At 56.9% G+C, this 22,390-nt stretch overlaps 1 protein-coding gene across 1 annotated transcript in view; it reads left to right on the top strand.

Moving 5' to 3' along the window:
• Window positions 1-1,417: 1,417 nt before the first annotated feature.
• LOC122549998 (exocyst complex component 6B) overlaps window positions 1,418-22,390 on the top strand; it is a 697,687-nt gene continuing 676,714 nt past the window's right edge. Inside the window, exon 1 of the mRNA XM_043690482.2 lies at window positions 1,418-1,518. Coding sequence (XP_043546417.2) covers window positions 1,421-1,518 — 98 coding nt within the window. The 5' untranslated portion in view covers window positions 1,418-1,420. The remainder of the gene's footprint in view (window positions 1,519-22,390) is intronic.

A 22,390-nucleotide genomic window follows, 5' to 3' on the forward strand; every position in this document is an offset into this window, starting at 1 on the left:
TATTTGGTGTTTGGTGTCCTCAATGTGCTGTTGAAGAATTGATGGACATTTAACCTATCATGCTCAGATATGATGGGTCAAATAAGCATCTTCTGAGCAGTAACAATGTTGAAATTCTGTGATTCTACATTAGTAAGTTTGGTACTGCTGGCGAAACGTACTTATTGGCCATTCGTTATTGCTTTCCAGTAAATACCATTCTGAGCCTTTCAGGAGAACAGTTAATCACAAGAAATGTCACATGGAATCTGCTGAATTCAGGGACTAATAAAAGAAAAGATAAAGTCACCATAGTGCTACTGGACCACAGGGCTGCTGTCTGATTCGAGATGACTGGTGATAGTTTAATCTGAGGGTCAGCAGGTGAGGAGAGAGATCCTTCAAGGAGAGTCCTTCATTATCACCTCAGCTTGTGTGGGAATTAAACCAATGCTGTCAGTATTAGAGTCATAAAGATGTACAGCATGGAAACAGACTTTTCCGTCCAAATTGTCCATGCCGACCAGACATCCTAACCTAATCTAGTTCCATTTGCCAGGTCTTGGCTCACATCCCTCTAAACCCTTCCTATTCGTATCCCAATCCAGATGCCTTTTAAATGTTGTAATTGTACCAGCCTTCACCATCTCCTCTGGCTATTCCATACACGCACCACATTCTCTGTGAAAAAGTTGTCCCTGAGGTACCTTTTAAATCTTTCCCTTCTCACCCTAAACCTATGCTCTCTAGTTCTGGACTTCACCACCCCAGGGAAGTCTATTTACATTGTCTATGCCCCTCATGATTTTATAAACCTCTATCTGGTCACCTTTCAGCCTCCGACGCTTCAGCCCGATCCAATTCAACCTCTCCCTAAAGCTCAAATCGTCCAGCCCTGGAAACATCCTTGTAAAACATTTCTGAACCCTTTCAAGTTTCACAACTTCCTTCTGTTAGGAAGGAGACCAGAATTCCTTTACATCACAAATCAACCATCCAGCTAACTGACTTAATGCAAGTGCCAAAAGAACTGCAGATGCTAGAATCCAAAGTAGACAAGGAGGGGGCTCGAAGAACCTGGCAAGCCAGGCAACATCAGGAGGTGGAGAACGTTTTGGGGTATTAATTCCTGAAGAAGGGTTATATCCGAAACATTGACTTCTCCACCTCTTGATGCTGCCTGGCTGGCTGTGTTCTTCCATCCTCCTGCTTGTCTACTTTCAATATAACTGCCAGCCAATACCAGTTATTGCCACAAGGAGACTCCTTACTGATTTGGCACCGCGCAGGCGCTAATTCCCCGAGTAGGCAAGTCTGGTTAAAATGGAGGGGAAAGAACTCCAATTCCCAGCATGCTCAGGGACCTGCTTTGTGACCGAGCCACCGTCGATGAGTTATACGTCATCACGCAACGCCGGGACGTCAACATAAAGTCAGCAAAATGGCGGAGGCGGAAAGTTTGGAGACGGCGTCGGAGCACGAGCGGATCCTGCGGGAGATCGAGAGCACGGACTCGGCCTGTATCGGGCCCACGCTGCGGTGAGGGGTCGGGGTCGGGGCCGGGGCAGGGGTCGGGGGCCACAGGGTGAACTGAGCGCGTCGCCGCCGCACAGGGAGAGGAGAGCTCTTACACCAGGATCAGGAGCACGCCCCTGAACCACCACCACCACCATCACCATCCCATCACCCTCCCAGAGCACCTCCCTCAACACCCTCCCAGAGCATCCCAGAGCACCTCCCTCAACACCCTCCCAGAGCATCCCAGAGCACCTCCCTCAACACCCTCCCAGAGCACCTCCCTCAACATCATCCCAGAGCATCCCCCCTCATCATCACCATCATCCCAGAGCACCTCCCTCACCATCATCCCAGAGCACCTCCCTCACCATCATCCCAGAGCACCTCCCTCAACACCCTCCCAGAGCACCTCCCTCAACACCCTCCCAGAGCACCTCCCTCACCATCATCCCAGAGCACCTCCCTCACCATCATCCCAGAGCACCTCCCTCAACACCATCCCAGAGCACCTCCCTCACCATCATCACCCTCCCAGAGCACCTCCCTCACCACCATCACCCTCCCAGAGCACCTCCCTCAACACCCTCCCAGAGCACCTCCCTCAACACCCTCCCAGAGCACCTCCCTCAACACCCTCCCAGAGCACCTCCCTCAACACCATCCCAGAGCACCTCCCTCAACACCATCCCAGAGCACCTCCCTCAACACCATCCCAGAGCACCTCCCTCAACATCATCCCAGAGCACCTCCCTCAACATCATCCCAGAGCACCTCCCTCAACACCCTCCCAGAGCACCTCCCTCAACACCATCCCAGAGCACCCCCCTCAACACCCTCCCAGAGCACCTGCCTCAACACCCTCCCAGAGCACCTCCCTCAACACCCTCCCAGAGCACCTCCCTCAACAGCCTCCCAGAGCACCTCCCTCACCATCATCCCAGAGCACCTCCCTCAACACCCTCCCAGAGCACCTCCCTCAACACCATCCCAGAGCACCTCCCTCAACAGCCTCCCAGAGCACCTCCCTCACCATCATCCCAGAGCACCTCCCTCAACACCCTCCCAGAGCACCTCCCTCAACACCCTCCCAGAGCACCTCCCTCAACACCCTCCCAGAGCACCTCCCTCAACACCATCCCAGAGCGCCTCCCTCAACACCCTCCCAGAGCGCCTCCCTCAACACCATCCCAGAGCACCTCCCTCAACACCCTCCCAGAGCACCTCCCTCAGCACCATCCCAGAGCACCTCCCTCAACACCATCCCAGAGCACCTCCCTCAACATCATCCCAGAGCACCTCCCTCATCACCATCCCAGAGCACCTCCCTCAACACCATCCCAGAGCACCTCCCTCAACACCATCCCAGAGCACCTCCCTCAACACCATCCCAGAGCACCTCCCTCAACACCATCCCAGAGCACCTCCCTCAACACCATCCCAGAGCACCTCCCTCAACACCCTCCCAGAGCACCTCCCTCAACACCCTCCCAGAGCACCTCCCTCAACACCATCCCAGAGCACCTCCCTCAACACCATCCCAGAGCACCTCCCTCAACACCATCCCAGAGCACCTCCCTCAACACCATCCCAGAGCACCTCCCTCACCATCATCCCAGAGCACCTCCCTCACCATCATCCCAGAGCACCTCCCTCACCATCATCCCAGAGCACCTCCCTCACCATCATCCCAGAGCACCTCCCTCAACACCCTCCCAGAGCACCTCCCTCAACACCCTCCCAGAGCACCTCCCTCAACACCCTCCCAGAGCACCTCCCTCAACACCCTCCCAGAGCACCTCCCTCAACACCATCCCAGAGCACCTCCCTCACCACCATCCCAGAGCACCTCCCTCAACACCCTCCCAGAGCACCTCCCTCAACACCCTCCCAGAGCACCACCCTCACCATCATCCCAGAGCACCTCCCTCAACACCCTCCCAGAGCACCTCCCTCAACACCATCCCAGAGCACCCCCCTCAACACCCTCCCAGAGCACTCCCCTCAACACCCTCCCAGAGCACCTCCCTCAACACCCTCCCAGAGCACCTCCCTCAACACCCTCCCAGAGCACCTCCCTCAACACCCTCCCAGAGCACCTCCCTCAACACCCTCCCAGAGCACCTCCCTCAACACCCTCCCAGAGCACCTCCCTCAACACCATCCCAGAGCACCTCCCTCAACACCATCCCAGAGCACCTCCCTCAACACCATCCCAGAGCACCTCCCTCAACACCCTCCCAGAGCACCTCCCTCAACACCATCCCAGAGCACCTCCCTCAACACCATCCCAGAGCACCTCCCTCAACACCATCCCAGAGCACCTCCCTCAACACCATCCCAGAGCACCTCCCTCGCCATCATCCCAGAGCACCTCCCTCGCCATCATCCCAGAGCACCTCCCTCGCCATCATCCCAGAGCACCTCCCTCAACACCATCCCAGAGCACCTCCCTCAACACCCTCCCAGAGCACCTCCCTCACCATCATCCCAGAGCACCTCCCTCACCATCATCCCAGAGCACCTCCCTCACCATCATCCCAGAGCACCTCCCTCACCATCATCCCAGAGCACCTCCCTCAACACCATCCCAGAGCACCTCCCTCAACACCATCACAGAGCACCTCCCTCAACACCATCACAGAGCACCTCCCTCAACACCATCCCAGAGCACCTCCCTCAACACCATCCCAGAGCACCTCCCTCACCACCATCCCAGAACACCTCCCTCACCACCATCCCAGAGCACCTCCCTCAACACCATCCCAGAGCATCCCCCCTCATCATCACCATCATCCCAGAGCATCCCAGAGCACCTCCCTCAACACCATCCCAGAGCACCCCCCTCATCATCACCATCATCCCAGAGCACCTCCCTCAACACCATCCCAGAGCACCTCCCTCAACACCATCCCAGAGCACCTCCCTCAACACCATCGCAGAGCACCTCCCTCAACACCATTCCAGAGCATCCCCCCTCATCATCACCATCATCCCAGAGCATCCCAGAGCACCTCCCTCAACACCATCCCAGAGCACCTCCCTCAACACCATCCCAGAGCACCCCCCTCATCATCACCATCATCCCAGAGTACCTCCCTCAACACCATCCCAGAGCACCTCCCTCAACAATTTCCCACAGCAACCCCCTCATCATCACCATCATCCCAGAGCACCTCCCTCAACACTATCCCAGAGCACCTCCCTCACAACCATCCCAGAGCACCCCCCTCATCATCACCATCATCCCAGAGCACCTCCCTCAACACCATCCCAGAGCAGCCCCCCTCATCATCATCCCAGATCACCTCCCTCAACACCCTCCCAGAGCACCTCCCTCAACACCCTCCCAGAGCACCTCCCTCAACACCCTCCCAGAGCACCTCCCTCAACATCATCCCAGAGCACCTCCCTCAACACCATCCCAGAGCACCTCCCTCAACACCATCACAGAGCACCTCCCTCACCATCATCCCAGAGCACCTCCCTCACCATCATCCCAGAGCACCTCCCTCACCACCCTCCCAGAGCACCTCCCTCACCACCCTCCCAGAGCACCTCCCTCAACACCCTCCCAGAGCACCTCCCTCAACACCCTCCCAGAGCACCTCCCTCAACACCCTCCCAGAGCACCTCCCTCACCATCATCCCAGAGCACCTCCCTCAACATCATCCCAGAGCACCTCCCTCAACACCCTCCCAGAGCACCTCCCTCACCATCATCCCAGAGCACCTCCCTCAACACCATCCCAGAGCACCTCCCTCAACACCATCCCAGAGCACCTCCCTCAACATCATCCCAGAGCACCTCCCTCACCATCATCCCAGAGCACCTCCCTCAACACCCTCCCAGAGCACCTCCCTCAACACCCTCCCAGAGCACCTCCCTCAACATCATCCCAGAGCACCTCCCTCAACACCATCCCAGAGCACCTCCCTCAACACCATCCCAGAGCACCTCCCTCACCATCATCCCAGAGCACCTCCCTCACCATCATCCCAGAGCACCTCCCTCAACACCCTCCCAGAGCACCTCCCTCATCACCATCCCAGAGCACCTCCCTCAACACCCTCCCAGAGCACCTCCCTCAACACCCTCCCAGAGCACCTCCCTCAACACCCTCCCAGAGCACCTCCCTCACCATCATCCCAGAGCACCTCCCTCACCATCACCATCCCAGAGCACCTCCCTCACCATCACCATCCCAGAGCACCTCCCTCACCATCACCATCCCAGAGCACCTCCCTCAACACCATCCCAGAGCACCTCAACACCATCCCAGAGCACCTCCCTCAACACCATCCCAGAGCACCTCCCTCAACACCCTCCCAGAGCACCTCCCTCACCATCATCATCCCAGAGCACCTCCCTCACCATCATCATCCCAGAGCACCTCCCTCAACACCATCCCAGAGCACCCACCCCTCATCATCACCATCATCCCAGAGCACCTCCCTCACCACCATCCCAGAGCACCTCCCTCAACACCATCCCAGAGCACCTCCCTCAACACCATCCCAGAGCACCTCCCTCAACACCATCCCAGAGCACCTCCCTCACCATCATCCCAGAGCACCTCCCTCACCATCATCCCAGAGCACCTCCCTCACCATCATCCCAGAGCACCTCCCTCACCATCATCCCAGAGCACCTCCCTCAACACCCTCCCAGAGCACCTCCCTCAACACCATCCCAGAGCACCTCCCTCACCATCATCCCAGAGCACCTCCCTCACCATCATCCCAGAGCACCTCCCTCCACACCCTCCCAGAGCACCTCCCTCACCATCATCATCCCAGAGCACCTCCCTCACCATCATCATCCCAGAGCACCTCCCTCAACACCATCCCAGAGCACCAACCCCTCATCATCACCATCATCCCAGAGCACCTCCCTCAACACCATCCCAGAGCACCTCCCTCAACACCATCCCAGAGCACCCCCTCATCATCACCACCATCCCAGAGCACCTCCCTCACCACCATCCCAGAGCACCTCCCTCAACACCATCCCAGAGCACCTCCCTCACCACCATCCCAGAGCATCCCCCCTCATCATCACCATCATCCCAGAGCATCCCAGAGCACCTCCCTCAACACCATCCCAGAGCACCCCCCTCATCATCACCATCATCCCAGAGCACCTCCCTCACCATCATCCCAGAGCACCTCCCTCAACACAATCCCAGAGCACCTCCCTCAACACCATCCCAGAGCACCTCCCTCACCATCATCCCAGAGCACCTCCCTCAACACCATCCCAGAGCACCTCCCTCAACACCATCCCAGAGCACCTCCCTCAACACCATCCCAGAGCACCTCCCTCACCATCATCCCAGAGCACCTCCCTCAACACCATCCCAGAGCACCTCCCTCACCATCATCCCAGAGCACCTCCCTCACCACCATCCCAGAGCACCTCCGTCACCACCATCCCAGAGCACCTCCCTCACCACCATCCCAGAGCACCTCCCTCACTATCATCATCCCAGAGCACCTCCCTCAACACCATCCCAGAGCACCTCCCTCAACACCATCCCAGAGCACCTCCCTCAACACCATCCCAGAGCACCCCCCTCAACACCATCCCAGAGCACCCCCCTCAACACCATCCCAGAGCACCCCCCTCAACACCCTCCCAGAGCACCCCCCTCAACACCCTCCCAGAGCACCTCCCTCAACACCATCCCAGAGCACCTCCCTCACCATCATCATCCCAGAGCACCTCCCTCAACACCCTCCCAGAGCACCTCCCTCACCATCATCGCAGAGCACCTCCCTCAACACCCTCCCAGAGCACCTCCCTCAACACCCTCCCAGAGCACCTCCCTCAACACCCTCCCAGAGCACCTCCCTCAACACCCTCCCAGAGCACCTCCCTCAACACCCTCCCAGAGGACCTCCCTCAACACCATCCCAGAGCACCCCCCTCAACACCATCCCAGAGCACCCCCCTCAACACCCTCCCAGAGCACCCCCCTCAACACCCTCCCAGAGCACCTCCCTCAACACCCTCCCAGAGCACCTCCCTCAACACCCTCCCAGAGCACCTCCCTCAACACCATCCCAGAGCACCTCCCTCAACACCATCCCAGAGCACCTCCCTCAACACCATCCCAGAGCACCTCCCTCAACACCATCCCAGAGCACCTCTCTCAACACCATCCCAGAGCACCTCCCTCAACACCATCCCAGAGCGCCTCCCTCAACACCCTCCCAGAGCACCTCCCTCAACACCCTCCCAGAGCACCTCCCTCAACACCATCCCAGAGCACCTCCCTCACCATCATCCCAGAGCACCTCCCTCACCATCATCCCAGAGCACCTCCCTCAACACCATCCCAGAGCACCTCCCTCAACACCCTCCCAGAGCACCTCCCTCACCAGCATCCCAGAGCACCTCCCTCACCAGCATCCCAGAGCACCTCCCTCACCATCATCCCAGAGCACCTCCCTCACCACCATCCCAGAGCACCCCCCTCAGCACCATCCCAGAGCACCCCCCTCAGCACCATCCCAGAGCACCTCCCTCAGCACCATCCCAGAGCACCTCCCTCACCACCATCCCAGAGCACCTCCCTCAACACCATCCCAGAGCATCCCCCCTCATCATCACCATCATCCCAGAGAATCCCAGAGCACCTCCCTCAACATCATCCCAGAGCACCTCCCTCAACATCATCCCAGAGCACCTCCCTCAACATCATCCCAGAGCACCTCCCTCAACACCATCCCAGAGCACCTCCCTCAACACCATCCCAGAGCACCCCCCTCATCATCATCTCAGAGCACCCCCCTCATCATCATCTCAGAGCACCTCCCTCAACATCATCCCAGAGCACCTCCCTCAACATCATCCCAGAGCACCTCCCTCAACATCATCCCAGAGCACCTCCCTCAACATCATCCCAGAGCACCTCCCTCAACATCATCCCAGAGCACCTCCCTCAACATCATCCCAGAGCACCTCCCTCAACATCATCCCAGAGCACCTCCCTCAACATCATCCCAGAGCACCTCCCTCAACATCATCCCAGAGCACCTCCCTCAACATCATCCCAGAGCACCTCCCTCAACATCATCCCAGAGCACCTTCCTCAACACCATCCCAGAGCACCTCCCTCAACATCATCCCAGAGCACCTCCCTCAACATCATCCCAGAGCACCTTCCTCAACACCATCCCAGAGCACCTCCCTCAACACCATCTCAGAGCATCCCCCCTCATCATCACCATCATCCCATCATCATCCCAGAGCACCTCCCTCACCACCATCCCAGAGCACCTCCCTCAACACCATCCCAGAGCATCCCCCCTCATCACCATCATCCCATCATCATCCCAGAGCACCTCGCTCACCACCATCCCAGAACACCTCGCTCACCACCATCCCAGAGCACCTCCCTCACCACCATCCCAGAACACCTCCCTCACCACCATCCCAGAGCACCTCCCTCAACACCATTCCAGAGCATCCCCCCTCATCATCACCATCATCCCAGAGTACCTCCCTCAACACCATCCCAGAGCACCTCCCTCAACAATTTCCCACAGCACCCCCCTCATCATCACCATCATCCCAGAGCACCTCCCTCAACACTATCCCAGAGCACCTCCCTCACAACCATCCCAGAGCACCCCCCTCATCATCACCATCATCCCAGAGCACCTCCCTCAACACCATCCCAGAGCAGCCCCCCTCATCATCATCCCAGATCACCTCCCTCAACACCATCCCAGAGCACCTCCCTCAACACCATCCCAGAGCACCTCCCTCAACACCATCCCAGAGCACCTCCCTCAACACCATCCCAGAGCACCTCCCTCAACACCATCCCAGAACACCCCCCTCAACACCATCCCAGAGCACCTCCCTCAACACCATCCCAGAGCACCTCCCTCAACACCATCCCAGAGCACCTCCCTCAACACCATCCCAGAGCACCTCCCTCAACACCATCCCAGAGCACCCCCCTCAACACCATCCCAGAGCACCTCCCTCAACACCATCCCAGAGCACCCCCCCTCATCATCACCATTATCCCAGAGCACCGCCCTCAACACCATCCCAGAGCACCGCCCTCAACACCATCCCAGAGCACCGCCCTCAACACCATCCCAGAGCACCTCCCTCAACACCATCCCAGAGCACCTCCCTCAACATCATCCAGGAGCACCTCCCTCAACATCATCCAGGAGCACCTCCCTCAACACCATCCCAGAGCACCTCCCTCAACACCATCCCAGAGCACCTCCCTCAACACCATCCCAGAGCACCTCCCTCAACACCATCCCAGAGCACCTCCCTCAACACCATCCCAGAGCACCCCCCCTCATCATCACCATCATCCCAGAGCACCTCCCTCAACATCATCCCAGAGCACCTCCCTCAACACCATCCCAGAGCACACCCCTCATCATCACCATCATCCCAGATCACCTCCCTCAACACCATCCCAGAGCACCCCCCTCAACACCATCCCAGAGCACCCCCCCTCATCATCACCATCATCCCAGAGCACCTCCCTCAACACCATCCCAGAGCACCCCCCCTCATCATCACCATCATCCCAGAGCACCTCCCTCAACATCATCCCAGAGCACCTCCCTCAACATCATCCCAGAGCACCTCCCTCAACACCATCCCAGAGCACACCCCTCATCATCACCATCATCCCAGATCACCTCCCTCAACACCATCCCAGAGCACCCCCCCTCATCATCACCATCATCCCAGAGCACCTCCCTCAACACCATCCCAGAGCACCCCCCCTCATCATCACCATCATCCCAGAGCACCTCCCTCAACACCATCCCAGAGCACCTCCCTCAACAGCATCCCAGAGCACCCCCCCTCATCATCCCAGAGCATCCCAGAGCACCTCCCTCAACACCCTCCCCGAGCACCTCCCTCAACACCCTCCCCGAGCACCTCCCTCAACACCCTCCCCGAGCACCTCCCTCAACACCATCCCAGAGCACCTCCCTCAACACCATCCCAGAGCACCTCCCTCAACATCATCCCAGAGCACCTCCCTCAACATCATTCCAGAGCACCCCCCATCATCGCAGAGCACCCCCCTCATCATCTTCATCATCCCAGAGAACCCCCCACATCATCATCCCAGAGCACCCCCCTCATCATCATCATCATCATCCCAGAGCACCCCCATCATCATCATCCCAGACCACCCCGCTCCCCATCGTCATCATCATCATCCTCCCATACCATCACCCTCCCCATCGTCATCATCACCATCATCCCAGAGCACCCCTGTCATCATTATCAGCATCCCAGAGCACCCCCCACATCATCATCGCCATTCTTCCCGGAGCACCCCCTCATCATCATCATCCCAGACCAATCCCCCATCATCATCTTCATCCCAGAGCATCCACCATCACCATCATCCCAGAGCACCACTCTCATCATCATCACCATCATCCCAGAGCCCCCCCCTCATCATCATCTCCATCATCCCAGAGCACCCTCATCATCATCATCACCATCATCCCAGAGCACCATCATCATCACCATCATCCCAGAGCACCCCACTCATCATCATCATCATCCCAGAGTAGCCCCCTCATCATCATCATCATCATCCCAGGCCACCCCCCTCATCATCATCATCATCCCAGAGCACCCCCCTCATTATCACCATCATCATCCCAGAGCACACCCCTCATCATCATCATCATCATCATCATCCCAGAGCACACCCCTCATCATCATCATCATCATCATCCCAGAGCACACCCCTCATCATCATCATCATCATCATCATCCCAGAGCACACCCCTCATCATCATCATCATCATCATCCCAGAGCACACCCCTCATCATCATCATCATCATCATCCCAGAGCACACCCCTCATCATCATCATCATCATCATCCCAGAGCACACCCCTCATCATCATCATCATCATCCCAGACCACACCCCTCATCATCATCATCATCCCAGACCACACCCCTCATCATCATCATCCCAGACCACACCCCTCATCATCATCATCCCAGACCACACCCCTCATCATCATCATCATCATCCCAGACCACACCCCTCATCATCATCATCATCATCCCAGACCACACCCCTCATTATCATCATCATCATCATCATCCCAGACCACACCCCTCATCATCATCATCATCATCCCAGACCACACCCCTCATCATCATCATCATCATCCCAGACCACACCCCTCATCATCATCATCCCAGACCACACCCCTCATCATCATCATCATCCCAGACCACACCCCTCATCATCATCATCATCATCCCAGACCACACCCCTCATCATCATCATCATCATCCCAGACCACACCCCTCATCATCATCATCATCATCCCAGACCACACCCCTCATCATCATCATCATCATCCCAGACCACACCCATCATCATCATCATCCCAGACCACACCCATCATCATCATCCCAGAGCACCCCCCTCATCATCATCATCATCATCCCAGAGCACCCCCCTCATCATCATCATCATCATCCCAGAGCACCCCCCCCTCATCATCATCATCATCCCAGAGCACCCCCCTCATCATCATCATCATCCCAGAGCACCCCCGTCATCATCATCATCATCATCATCCCAGACCAGCCCCCCTCCGCATTGTCATAATCATCATCCCAGACCACCCCCATCCCCATTGTCATCATCATCCCAGAGCACCCTCGTTCTCCTTATCATCATCCCAGAGCACCCCCCTCATCATCATCATCATCCCAGACTACCCCCCTCCCCATCGTCATCATCATCCCAGACCACCCCCACTCTCCATCGTCATCATCATCCCAGACCACCCCGCTCCCCATCGTCATCATCATCATCATCCCAGAGCAACCCCCCATCATCATCATCATCCCAGAGCATCCGCCATCACCATCATCCCAGAGCACCCCCCTCATCATCATCATCATCATCCCAGACCACCCCCCCTCCCCATCGTCATCATCATCCCAGACCACCCCCACTTCCCATCGTCATCATCATCATCCTCCCATACCACCTCCCTCCCCATCGTCATCATCATCTCAGACCACCCCCTCCCCATCATCATCATCATCATCATCATTATCATCCCAGGCCACCCCCCCTGCCCATCGTCGTCGTCATCATCATCCCAGACCACCCCCCTCCCTATCGTTGTCATCATCATCCCAGACCTCCCGCCTCCCCATTGTCGTCATCATCATCCCAGACCACCCCCCTCCCCTTCGTCATCATCATCATCATCACCATCATCATCTCAGACCACCCCTGTCCCCATCGTCATCGTCATCATCATCATCCCAGACCCCCATCCCCATCGTCATCATCATCCCAGACCACACCCCTCCCCATCATCAATATCATCATCATTATCATCCCAGGCCACTCCCCTCCCCATTGTCATCATCATCATCCCAGACCACCCCCCTCCCTATCGTCGACATCATCATTCCAGACCACCCGCCTCCCCATTGACGTCATCATCATCCCAGACCACCCCCCTCCCCTTCGTCATCATCATCATCACCATCATCATCTCAGACCACCCCTGTCCCCATCGTCATCGTCATCATCATCCCAGACCCCACTCCCCATCGTCATCATTATCATCCCAGACCACCCCCCCCACATTGTCATCATTATCAACAACATCATCCCAGACCACCCCCCTCCCCATCGTCACCATTATCATCAGCATCATCCCAGACCACCCCCCTTCCCATCGTCATCATCTTCATCATCCCAGTCCAACCCCTCCCCATTGTCATCATCTTCATCATCCCAGATCACCCCCCTCCCCATCGTCATCATCATCATCATCCCAGACCACCACCCTCCCCATCGTCATCAACATCATCATCCCAGACCACCACCCTCCCCATCGTCATCATCATCATCCCAGACCACCACCCTCCCCATCGTCATCATCATCATCCCAGACCACCCCCGTCCCCATCGTCATCATCATTCCAGACGCCCCCCATCCATCGTCATCATCATCATCATCCCAGACCACACCCCTCATCATCATCCCAGAGCACCCCCCTCATCATCAGCATCATCATCATCCCAGAGCACCCCCCTCATCATCAGCATCATCATCATCCCAGAGCATCCCCCTCATCATCAGCATCATCCCAGAGCACCCCCCTCATCATCACCATCATCCCAGAGCACCCCCCTCATCATCATCATAATCATCCCAGAGCACACCCCTCATCATCATCATCATCATCATCATCCCAGAGCACACCCCTCATCATCATCATCATCATCCCAGAGCACCCCCCTCATCATCATCATCATCATTGCAGAGCAACCCCATCATCATCATCATTATCCCAGACCACCCCCTCCCCTTTGTCATCATCATCACAGAGCACCACCCTCATCATCATCCCAGAGCACCCCCCTCATCATCATCATCATCCCAGACCACCCCGCTCCCCATCGTCGTCATCATCATCATCATCATCCCAGACCACCCCCCTTCCCATCGTCATCATCTTCATCATCCCTGTCCAACCCCTCCCCATTGTCATCATCTTCATCATCCCAGATCACCCCACTCCCCATCGTCATCATCATCATCCCAGTCCACCCCCCTCCACATCGTCGTTATCATCATCATTCCAGACCACCCCCCTCCCCATCATCGTCATCATCATCATCATCCCAGGCCACCACCCTCCCCATCGTCATCATCATCATCATCATCATCATCCCAGACCAACCCCCTCCCCATTTTCATCATCATCAGTCCAGACCACCCCCACCCATCGTCATCACCATCATCCCAGACCACCCCCCTCCCCATCGTCATTATCATCATCCCAGACCACCCCCCTCCCCATCGTCGTCATCATCATCATCATCATCCCAGAGCACCCCCCTTATCATCAGCATCATCATCATCCCAGAGCACCCCCCCATCATCACCATCATCCCAGAGCACCCCCCTCATCATCACCATCACCATCATCCCAGAGCACCCCCCTCATCATCACCATCATCCCAGAGCACCCCCCTCATCATCATCATCATCATCCCAGAGCACACCCCTCATCATCATTACCATCATCATCCCAGAGCACCCCCCTCATCATCATCATCATCATCATCATCATCATCATCCCAGAGGACCCCCCTCATCATCATCATCATCATCCCAGAGTACCCCCCTCATCATCATCATCGCAGAGCAACCGCATCATCATCATCATTATCCTAGACCACCCCCTCCCCTTTGTCATCATCATCACAGAGCACCCCTCTCATCATCATCCCAGAGCACACCCCCTCATCATCATCATCATCCCAGACCACCCCGCTCCCCATCATCATCATCATCATCCTCCCAGACCACCCCGCTCCCCATCATCATCATCATCATCATCATCCTCCCAGACCACCACGCTCCCCATCATCATCATCATCATCCTCCCAGACCACCACGCTCCCCATCGTCATCATCATCATCTCAGACCACCCCCTCCCCACCGTCATCATCATCTCAGACCACCCCCTCCCCACCATCATCATCATCATCCCAGACCACCTCCCTCCCCATCGTCGTCATCATCATCCCAGACCACTCCCTCCCTATCGTCGTCATCATCATCCCAGACCACCCGCCTCCCCATTGTCGTCATCATCATCCCAGACCACCCCCCCTCACCTTCGTCATGATCATCATCATCATCTCAGACCACCCTGTCCCCATCGTCATCGTCATCATCATCCAAGACCACCCCCCTCCCCATCGTCATCATTATCAACATCATCATCACAGACCACCCCCCTTCCCATCGTCTTCATCATCATCCCAGTCCAACCCCTCCCCATCGTCATCATCTTCATCATCCCAGATTACCCCACTCCCCATCGTCATCATCATCATCCCAGTCCACCCCCTCCCCATTGTCATAATCAACATTCCAGACCACGCCCCTCCCCATCCTCATCATTATCATTATCCCAGACCACTCCCCCCCCCCCCCCCCCCCATCGTCATCATCATCCCAGACCACCCCCCTCCCCATCGTCATCTTCATCCCAGACCACCCCCCTCCCTATCGTCGTCATCATCATCCCAGAACCCCCACCGTCCCCATCGTTGTCATCATCATCCCAGACCATCCCCCTCCCCATCGTCCCCGTCATCATCCCAGACCTCTCCCCTCCCCGTCATCCCCATCATCATCCCAAACCTCCCCCCACCCCATCGTCATCATCTCTGACCACCCACACCCATCGTCATCATCTCAGACCACCCACTCCCCATCATCATCATCCCAGACCACCCCCCACTACATCGTCATCATCATCATCAACATCCCAGACCACCCCCCCCCATCGTCATCATCATCCCAGACCACCCCCCTCCCCATCGTCCCCATCATCATCATCCCAGACCATCCCCAAGCTCCCCATCATCATCCCAGACCACCCCCCTCCCCATCATCATCATCATCCCAGACCACCACCCTCGTCATCATCATCCCAGACCACACCCCTCCCCAAGGTCATCATCATCATCATCCCAGACCACCCCCATCCCCATCGTCGTCATCATCATTATCCAAGACCATACCCCCAGCCCATGGTCATCGTCATCATCATCCCAGACCACCCCCACCCCATCATCATCATCATCATCATCATCCCAGACCAGCCCCCACCCCACGGTCGTCATCATCATCATCCCAGACCACCCCCACCCATCGTCATCGTCATACCAGACCATCCCCGACCCCATCGTCATCGTCGTCATCATCATCATCGAAGACCACCACCCTCCTCATCGTCATCATCTCAGACCACCCCCTCCCCATCATCATCGTCATCATCATCATCATCATCCCAGACCACCCCCTCCCCATCGTCATCATCATCATCATCATCATCATCATCCCAGACCACCCGTCTCCCCATCGTCATCTTTATCATCATCATCCCAGAGCACCCCCTCCCCATCATCATCGTCATCGTCATCCCGCACTACCCCCCTCCCCATCATCATCATCATCCCAGACCACCAGCCACTCCCCACCATCTTCATATCAGAACACCCCCTCCCCAACATCATCTCAGACCACCCCTTCCCATCATCATCATCTCAGACCACCCCCTCCCCATCATCATCATCCCAGACCACCCCCTCCCCATCATCATCATCCCAGACCCCCCTTCCCATCATCATCATCATCCCAGACCACTCCCCTCCCCATCGTGTCATCATCATCCCAGACCACCCCCCTCCCCATCGTACCATCATCATCCCAGACCACCCCCCTCCCCAGCGTCCCATCATCATCCCAAACCCCACCCCCATCGTCATCATCATCCACCCAGACCACCCCCCTCCCCAACGTCATTATCATCCACCTAGACCACCCCCCTCCCCAACATCATCGCCATCATCATCATCATCATCATCATCATCCCAGACCACCCCCCTCCCCATCGTCCCCATCATCGTTCCAGACCACACCCTCCCCATCATCATCATCATCATCCCAGACCACCACCCTCGTCATCAACATCCCAGACCACCCCCCTCCCCATTGTCATCATCATCCCAGACCACCACCCTCCCCAAGGTCATCATCATCCCAGACCAACCTCCTCCCCAAGGTCATCATCAGCCTAGACCACCCCCCTCTCCATGGTCGTCATCATCATCATCATCATCATCCCAGACCAACCCCCCTCCTCATCGTCATCATCATCATCATCATCATCATCATCCCAGACCACCCCCCCTCCTCATCGTCATCATCATCATCCCAGACCACACCCTCCTCATCGTCATCATCACCATCTTCATCCCAGACCACCCCCCACCCCATGGTCATCGTCCTCATCATCCCAGACCACCCCCACCCCATTGTCGTCATCATCATCATCCCAGACCAACCCCCACCCCACGGTCATCGTCGTCATCATCATCATCATCATCCCAGACCACCCCCACCCATCGTCATACCAGACCATACCCGACCCCATCGTCATTGTCATCATCATCAACCCAGACCACCCCCTCCTCATCGTCATCATCATCATCATCATCCCAGACCACCCCCCACCCCATGGTCATCGTCCTCATCATCCCAGGCCACCCCCACTACATCGTCATTGTCATCATCATCATCATCGTCATCATCCCAGACCACCCCATACCCCCATCGTCATCATCATCATCCCAGACCACCCCCCTCTCCATCATCATCGTCATTCCAGACCACCCCCCTCCCCATCGTCATCGTCATCCCAGACCACCCACCTCCCCATCGTCATCCCAGACCACCCTCCTCCCCATTGTCATCATCATCATCCCAGACCACCCCCCTCCACATCATCATCATTATCATCCCAGACCACCCCCCCTCCCCATCATCATCATCCTAGACCACCCCCATCTCCATCGTCATCATTATCATCATCATCCCAGACCACCCCCCTCTCCATCATCATCGTCATCATCCCAGACCACCCCCCACCCCATCATCATCATCATCATCACCATCATCATCCCAGACTACTCCCCTCCCCATCGTCCCCGTAGTCATCATTATCCCAGACCACCCACCTCCCCATCGTCATCATCATCATCATCCCAGACCACCCCCCACCTCATGGTCATGGTCATGGTCATGGTCATGGTCATGGTCATCGTCATCATCATCCCAGACCACACCCCTCCCCAACATCATCGTCATCGTCATCATCATCCCAGACCACACCCCTCCCCAACATCATCGTCATCATCATCATCCCAGACCATCCACCTCCCCATCATCATCATCATCATCCCAGACCACCACCACCCTCGTCATCAACATCACAGACCACCGCCCTCCCCAAGGTCGTCATCATCCTCGACCACGCCCCCCCCCCATGGTCATCATCATCATCATCCCAGACCAACCCCCCCCCCCTCATCGACATCCTCATCATCCCAGACCACCCCCCTCCTCATCGTCATCATCATCATCATCCCAGACCACTCCCTCCTCATCGTCGTCATCATCATCATCATCATCCCAGACCACCCCCCACCCCATGGTCATCGTCCTCATCATCCCAGGCCACCCCCACCCCATCGTTATGGTCATCATCATCATCATCATCATCATCATCCCAGACCACCCCCCCACCCATCGTCATCATCATCATCCCAGACCACACCCCTCCCCATCGTCAACATCGTCCCAGACCACACCCTCCCCATCATCATCATCATCCCAGACCACCACCCTCCCCAAGGACATCATCATCCCAGACCAACCTCCTCCCCAAGGTCATCATCAGCCTAGACCACCCCCCTCCACATGGTCATCATCATCATCATCATCCCAGACCACCCCCCTCCTCATCGTCATCATCATCATCATCCCAGACCACCCCCCTCCTCATCGTCATCATCATCATCCCAGACCACACCCTCCTCATCGTCATCATCCCAGACCAACCCCCTCCCCATCATCTTCATCATTCCAGTCCACCTCCCTACCCAAGGTCTTCATCATCATCCTAGACCACCCCCATCCCCATGGTCATCATCATCATCATCCCAGACCACCCCCTTCCTCATCGTCATCATCATCATCATCCCAGACCACCCCCTCCTCATCGTTGTCATCATCATCATCCCAGACCACCCCCCATCCCATGGTTATCGTCCTCATCATTCCAGGCCACCCCCACCCCATCGTCATTGTCATCATCATCATCATTCCAGACCACCCCCCTCCTCATCGTTATCATCATCATCATCCCAGACCACCCCCCACCCCGTCATCATCATCATCACCATCATCATCCCAGACTACTCCCCTCCCCATCGTCCCTGTCATCATCATCATCCCAGACCACCCACCTCCCCATCGTCATCATCATCATCCCAGACCACCCCCCACCTCATGGTCATGGTCATGGTCATCGTCGTCATCATCATCATCCCAGACCACCCCCCTCCCCATCGTCATCATCATCCCAGACCACCCCCCCCCCCATCGTCATCGTCATTCCAGACCACCCCCCCTCCCCATCGTCATTGTCAGCCCAGTCCACCCCCCCTCGCCATCGTCATCGTCAGCCCAGACCACCCCCCCTCGCCATCGTCATCGTCAGCCCAGACCACCCCCCCTCGCCATCGTCATCATCATCCCAGACCACCCCCCTCCCCATCGTCATCATTATCCCAGACCACCCCCCTACCCATCGTCATCATCATCCCAGACCACCCACCTCCCCATTGTCATCATCATCATCCCAGACCACCCCAACCCATCGTCATCGTCATACCAGACCATCCCCGACTCTATCGTCATCGTCATCATTATCATCATCATCATCCCAGACCACCCCCCTCCTCATCGTCATCATCATCATCCCAGACCACACCCCTCCTCCTCCTCAGTATCATCATCCCAAACCACTCCCTTCCTCATCATCATCATCATCCCAGACCACCCCCTCCTCATCGTCATCATCATCATCATCCCAGACCACCCCATGGTCATCGTCCTCATCATCCCAGGCCACCCCCACCCCATCGTCATTGTCATCATCATCATCATCCCAGACCACCCCCCACTCCGTCATCATCATCATCACCATCATCATCCCAGACCACACCCCTCCCCATCGTCATGGTCATCATCATCCCAGACCATCCCCCCACCCCATTGTCCCCATCATCATCCCAGACCACCCACCTCCCCATCATCATCATCATCATCCCAGACCACCACCCTCGTCATCAACATCACAGACCACCCCCCTCCCCAAGGTCGTCATCATCCCAGACCACCCCCCTCCCCATGGTCATCATCCCAGACCAGCGCCCCCCCCATCGACATCATCATCATCCCAGACCACCCCCCTCCTCATCGTCATCATCATCATCATCATCATCATCCCAGACCACCCCCCACCCCATGGTCATCGTCCTCATCATCTCAGGCCACCCCCACCTCATCGTCATGGTCGTCATCATCATCATCATCATCATCATCATCATCATCCCAGACCACCCCCCCCACCCATCGTCATCGTCATCCCAGACCACCCCCCTCCCCATCGTCATCGTCATCCCAGACCACACCCCTCCCCATCGTCATCATCATCATCATCCCAGATCACCCCCCACCCCGTCATCATCATCCCAGACCACACCCCTTCCCAATATCCCTGTCATCATCATATTCCCAGACCACCCCCCTTCCCATCATCATCATCATCATCATCACCATCACCATTCCAGACCACCCCCCCATACCAGCATCATCCCAGACCAGCCCCCCCATCATCACCATCGTCCCAGACCACACCCCCATCCCCATCATCGTCCGTGACCTCCCCCCTCCCCATCGTCATCATCATCCACCCAGACCACCCCCCTCCCCATCGTCATCATCATCCACCAAGACCACCCCCCTCCTACCCAACATCATCGTCATCATCATCATCATCATCATCCCAGACCACCCCCTTCCCCATCGTCCCCATCATCATCCCAGACCACCCCCTTCCCCATTGTCATCATCACCATCCCAGACCACCCCCCCCTCCCCGACGTCATCATCATCATCATCCCAGACCACCCTCCTCCCCATCGTCCCCATCATCACCCCAGAACACCTCCCTCCCCATCATCATCATCTCAGACCACCCTCTCCCCATTGTCATCATCCCAGACCACCCCCCACCACATCGACATCATCCCAAATCACCCCCCACCACATCGTCATCATCCCAAACCAGCCCCTCCCCATCATCATCAGCATCCCAGACCACCCCCCTCCCTCTCCCCATCATCATCATCCCAGACGATCCCCGTCCCCATCGTCATCATCATCATCCCAGACCACACCCCTCCCCATCGTCCCCATTACCATCCCAGACCACCCCCCTCCTCATTGTCATCATCATCATCCCAGACCACCCCTCTCCTCATCGTCATCATCATCGTCCCAGACCAACCCCCCCCTCCTCATCATCATCATCATCATCATCCCAGTCCACCCCCCTCCCCAAGGTCGTCATCATCATCCTAGACCACCCTCCTCCCCATGGTCATCATCATCACCATCATCATCCCAGACTACTCCCCATCCCCATCGTCATCATCATCATCCCAGACCATCCCCCACCCCGTCATCATCATCATCACCATCATCATCCCAGACTACTCCCCTCCCCATCGTCATCAACATCATCATCCCAGACCACCCCCCACCCCATGGTCATCGTCATCGTCATCATCATCATTATCCCAGACCACACCCCTCCCCAACATCATCGTCATCATCATCATCATCCCAGACCACCCCCCCACCCCATCATCCCCATCATCATCCCAGACCACCCACCTCCCCATCATCATCATCATCCCAGACCACCACCCTCGTCACCATCATCACAGACCACCACCCTCCCCATTGTCGTCGTCATCCCAGACCACCCCCCTCCCCAAGGTCATCATCATCCCAGACCACACCCCTCCCCATGGTCATCATCATCATCATCCCAGACCACCCCCCCTCCTCATCGTCATCATCATCATCCCAGACCACCCCCCTCCTCATCGTCATCATCCCAGACCACCCCCTCCTCATCGTCATCATCATCCCAGACCACCCCCCATCCCATGATTATCGTCCTCATCATTGCAGTCCACCCTCAGCCCGTCGTCGTCGTCGTCGTCGTCGTCGTCGTCGTCGTCGTCGTCGTCGTCGTCGTCATAATCATCATCATCATCATCCCAGACCACCACCCAACCATCGTCATCGTCATCCCAGACCACCCCCCTCCCCATCGTCGTCGTCATCATCATCCCAGATCACCCCCCACCCCGTCATCATCATCCCAGACC

Source organism: Chiloscyllium plagiosum, unplaced genomic scaffold, assembly GCF_037043375.1.
Source record: "Chiloscyllium plagiosum isolate Xiang-an unplaced genomic scaffold, Cpla_swu_hap1 HiC_scaffold_1, whole genome shotgun sequence".
Taxonomy (NCBI): domain Eukaryota; kingdom Metazoa; phylum Chordata; class Chondrichthyes; order Orectolobiformes; family Hemiscylliidae; genus Chiloscyllium; species Chiloscyllium plagiosum.